General features: G+C 31.8%; 1 protein-coding gene across 1 annotated transcript; it reads left to right on the top strand.

Moving 5' to 3' along the window:
• The first annotated feature begins 1,956 nt into the window (after positions 1 to 1,956).
• LOC141697558 (putative serine/threonine-protein kinase WNK11) lies at positions 1,957 to 3,405 on the top strand. Its single transcript, XM_074501994.1, has one exon. The coding sequence runs from the start codon at positions 1,957 to 1,959 to the stop codon at positions 3,403 to 3,405; it is 1,449 nt and encodes a 482-aa protein (XP_074358095.1).
• The last annotated feature ends 1,298 nt before the right edge of the window (positions 3,406 to 4,703 follow it).

The following is a 4,703-nucleotide window of genomic DNA, read 5'->3' as shown; positions in this document are numbered from 1 at the left end:
TGTTATTATTCTAAAATTTAAGAGTTCCCAGTTATTAGTTTAAAATAATTCAAAATTTTTTGATTGGTTATCTACATATATGGGTAAACTCGTATGTATGGAAATCTGATATTTTTAAAATGACTGGTCTATCTTTTAGGCGGGGCTTCCCCCATGAAAAATATGTGATTGGTTAACTCGATTGTTAACTCATGTATCGTGAAAAAATATGTAATTACTCCAAAATTTAAGAGCGTTATCTTACTAGTCTAAAATAATTCAAAAAACTTAACTCCATATTTAGGTATGGGTGAACCAAACCGGATATTCGGTCCAGATCAGATATCCAATGTTTCGAATCATAAAAATTTTATTTCGTATGCGGATCCAGTTTGCCGGATATCCCAATATTCGTGAATTTTAAATTAGATTAATATTTCAAAATATATATTTTAAATCTAATGTTTTATAAAAAAAATAAAAATTCAAAATAAGTTAAGAAAAAATATATCGTTATTAATATTCAACTTATTAATTTATAAATTAAATTTACAACTTATAAATCGGATCGACAAACACTCGGGGATAAGTACAAATCAATAAACTACTAGAGGCTTGTTTGTCTACCGCTTATAAGTCAACTTATGACTTATAAGCCCGTAACAGCTTATCGATAACTGTTTGTCAACCGAACTTATAAGTTAAATTTACAACTTATAAGCCGATAAGTTAAATGTTAGCAACGATGTATTTTTTTCAACTTATTATATTTTTTTCATTTTTTTATTAATTTTAGTTTAAAAAAATATATTTGTAAATGTTAATCTAATATAAAATTCACGAATTAAGATAATTATATTAAAAAGTTATTTATTTTAGTAATTTGAGTAAAAAAATTAACTTATAAATAAAATTATTCAAATACTTACATAATTTATAAATATTTATCACTTATTTATTTTAAATTATAATAGCCAAACAAGTTCGATGTTTATAATTATAAAGCCTCCTGAGAACGTTTTGTACTTCTCTGATCAGAGATGCAATAAGACAAGGCTTTAAACTGCAATATGTTTATGTGTTGTATTTTTTTCACATTTAAACATAGGAAAATATATGGTATATTCTATTAAATTATTATATCCATGTGCTATTTATTTTCTAAATTAATATTTTCTTTCGGGTTATGAATATCCTACATATGTTAATTTTAACATAACAAAAAAAAGAGTATACATAAAATGCTCTCTTTGTCAAAGAAAATAAATAAATACGTACAATATAACACGTTTATTATTTCTTAAATATTAATTATTATACATTAACTTTCATTTTCTCTATCCAAAAAAATTTATAACATTTAAAAAATAAACCAATCACAAATGCTTTTCCAAAGAAGAAGATCCGAATGGATCTCTATCTCGAATTTCTAAATAGGAGCCCAAATCGGACCCAAATTATAAGATAGGCATTTGGGTATAATACGAAATCAATCAACAAATCCCAACCGTTGATTCTAGGCACATTTGAGTATAAAAATCAATCAACAAATCGTAGCCGTTGATTCTAGTCTTCTATTCAACATCAAATACAACTGCTTATAATCCCACACATACATAATAAACACACACATACGCGCCTATAAAAATACGCACCCCTCTTTTTTTTTTCATTCTCAAAACTAGGGTTTTGTTATTAAATCTCTCTCAATCTCTCTCTCTCGTTTCAATCAGCAACATCAGCTTCTTGAAAATTAATGAATCAAGATGCAGAACTGGAATTCTAGTCTCTACTTCAAATCTCTCCAAAGAAATTTCGAAGCTTGTCGATTTCGCTTTCGGTGCGCCATTGTTTCTTTCTTTGTCTCCATTGAAGCTTTTCACGAACGTCGTCGTTTTGTTCTCTAGTCCAAGATTGTGAGTTTTTCTTAATCTTTTTTCGATTCTTTGATTTGGGTATTTGTTAGTTTTTGTTGTTATGGCTTGTGTGAAATCAATATTCGATCTTGTTGAGGAGGATTGTATAGTTGAAGAGTCTCCGAATGAGAGGTTTATTCGATACGATGAGGTTCTGGGGTTTGGGAATTTTAAGGTTGTGTATAAGGGTTTTGATAAGGATGATGGGACCGAGGTTGATTGGAATAAGTTTTGTTTGGGTGATGATGTGGATGTCTTGAATTCGGGGTTTTTTCGAGAGAGATTGGGGAAGATTAGGGGTTTGAAGCATGGGAATGTGGCTAGGTGTTTTGATTCTTGGGTTGATGTTGAGAGTAAGACTGTGAATATGATTACGGAGTCGTGTAGTTCGGGGAGTTTGAGGAAGTTTAGGATGAAACATAAGGGGGTTGAGTTGAAGGCGATTAGGAAGTGGGCTAAGCAGATTTTGGAAGGGTTGTGTTATTTGCATTCGAGTAATCCGCCTGTTGTTCATGGTGATTTGAATTGTGATGAGGTGTTTATTAATGGGAATGGAGGGGAGGTTAAGATTGGTGGTCTTGGGTTTGCGACAATTTCACCACAGGGTGTTGGAGGGTATGTGCCTGAGTTTGTGGCACCTGAGGTTTTTGAAGGTGTGGGGGATCAACTTGTGGACATTTATGCTTTTGGAATGTGTATGTTGGAGTTGGTTACTTGTGAGTATCCGTATAGCGAGTGTACTAATGTGGAACAGAGGTATGAGAAGATTGTGTCTGGTGTGAAGCCGGCTGCCCTTGGACATGTGAAGAATCAGCAAGCCAAGGAGTTTATTGAGAAGTGTTTGGCACCTGCATCTCAGAGGATGTCTGCTGCTGTGCTTTTGAATGATCCATTCCTTTTATGTGATGATTCGAAGGAGTATCCCAAGTCTTCCAGGTTTATAGACCTAAACTTGTTGCAGTCCAAGTCTAAAGTTCCTTGTCAGACATTCTCAGGCTGTGGAAAAGTTTCTTGGGAAAGCACGTGGTCAACAAACGCGAAGGGAGCTCGTGTTTTGGTTACAGAGTTTTATATAACCAAGGGGAATAAGGAGTGGAGATTGTGTGGAGAGAAAGCTGAGGACAACTCAATTTCTTTTGTGTTGCTCGTGATAGATGCTGGACTTCACAAGAGGCTCAAATTTGAGTATACATTTTTCCCTCGTACTGATAATGCTCTATCAGTAGCTGAGGAGTTAGTTTCATGTAATGAAGAGCTCTCCGAGGAAGATATTCCCCCTACCAGAGAATTGATGGACACCTTGCTTTTTCAACTTGTTCGTGGCTGGAAGTCTTTAAATCGAGGAGTGAAGATTGCATCTGAGGGATATCCTCCATCAGAAAATGATCAGCAGTTCTTTCAGTCCTGTCGTGAACTCATGAGGAAGAATGAAGAGGGACGGGAAAATGACAAAAAGACGTGGCTAAGTGGGAGGATGCCTAGTCCTTCTAAATCAGTTTTGTCTAGGTAAAGGAGATAGTTCGTGCTGTTCTTTTGCGCATAGTATCTGGTTTTTTTTTGTTGCCAGTAGTAGTTTGTGTTTATGCTGCTGATGTATGGATCCTACAATTGTTTTATGAATGCAATTTTTTTTTACATTAAGTTTCTTATTAGTTGATTGCTCCATCTGATTGCATTCCATTTCCTTTTTTCTCGTACTAGTATATATTTTTATTATGTTAATATTGTAAGTTGGTTTTCTAAATGTAAATGATTTAGGATTGGCATTAGCATGTTTTGGTAGTAAAACTAACTTGTTGAATATTAAGTTACAAATGTGTGTTCTATGAATATGATGAATTCAAAAACTTACATCTCCATGGCTTATAATCCTTTACTTCTTCAATATGCAATTGCTTTGTTTCTACTGTCTATAGTGCTAGCTAGCATAAACTCTAATGCTCTCAAGCCCGCATGAAAGCTACTGCGCTTCCACCTAATTTGCAACATGCAATATAAGTGATCGTTTGATCAAATCAAACAAAACCATTATTGTATTTAAAGGAAATGCATCTTTTTTTAATCTATTATAGATTGCTGATGAAATACGTGATCTAATTTATCATAGCTGGTTGATGAAATGCATTACAATTTTAAAGGGTTGAATTGTAATTTGAATGGATAGATATATTGTGTCACCTTTACAAATTCAATTTTTTTTAGTAAAGTAAATTATCAAACACTATGTTACAGATGTGTTCTCTTTGACTATGATGAATTCAAAAACTTTGCAATAGCTTACATCTTCATGCCATAACATCTTCTCTTGTTAATGAGATGAATCCAACATACAATTGCTTTCTATAATCTATTTTGATTTTGTACTATTCGGAAATTGCTTTGGTGAACATTATACCAAAGATTTTATCAAAAGAAAACATAGTTGTCGAATTTATTTTCTTCTTTCTTTGGTTCGAAAAGGGTAAAATATCAAACGGAACAATAAAGGGTTGTTTATTTGTAGAAATTTTTTCCATTTTTCTATATTCTGTTTTTCTAAAATTTTCATTTCTAAGAAAAGTGTTGAAAACTGAGAGAATGTGTTCTAAATACTAAAATAATATATGATCTGTTTTCTATTTTCTTAAAAATATTAAATAAATGACAAATTAATTTGAGTAAATATATAGAATAGCAACCAGTAAAATAATTTAAACATTTCATAATTTAATTGTATATACATATTTTTTTAACATGTTTAAAATAACTTTTTTTGATAAAATATAATTAAATATGACAAATAAAGTATAAAATAGTCTTCTAAAATAG

Source organism: Apium graveolens, chromosome 2, assembly GCF_009905375.1.
Source record: "Apium graveolens cultivar Ventura chromosome 2, ASM990537v1, whole genome shotgun sequence".
NCBI lineage: Eukaryota > Viridiplantae > Streptophyta > Magnoliopsida > Apiales > Apiaceae > Apium > Apium graveolens.
Note: the sequence above shows the minus strand (reverse complement) of the source record. Positions and strands in the feature narration are given on the sequence as shown.

Bases quoted from the DNA above. Each gene is read 5' to 3' on its own strand.
- LOC141697558 (XM_074501994.1), top strand. From the start codon at position 1,957: ATGGCTTGTGTGAAATCAATATTCGATCTTGTTGAGGAGGATTGTATA.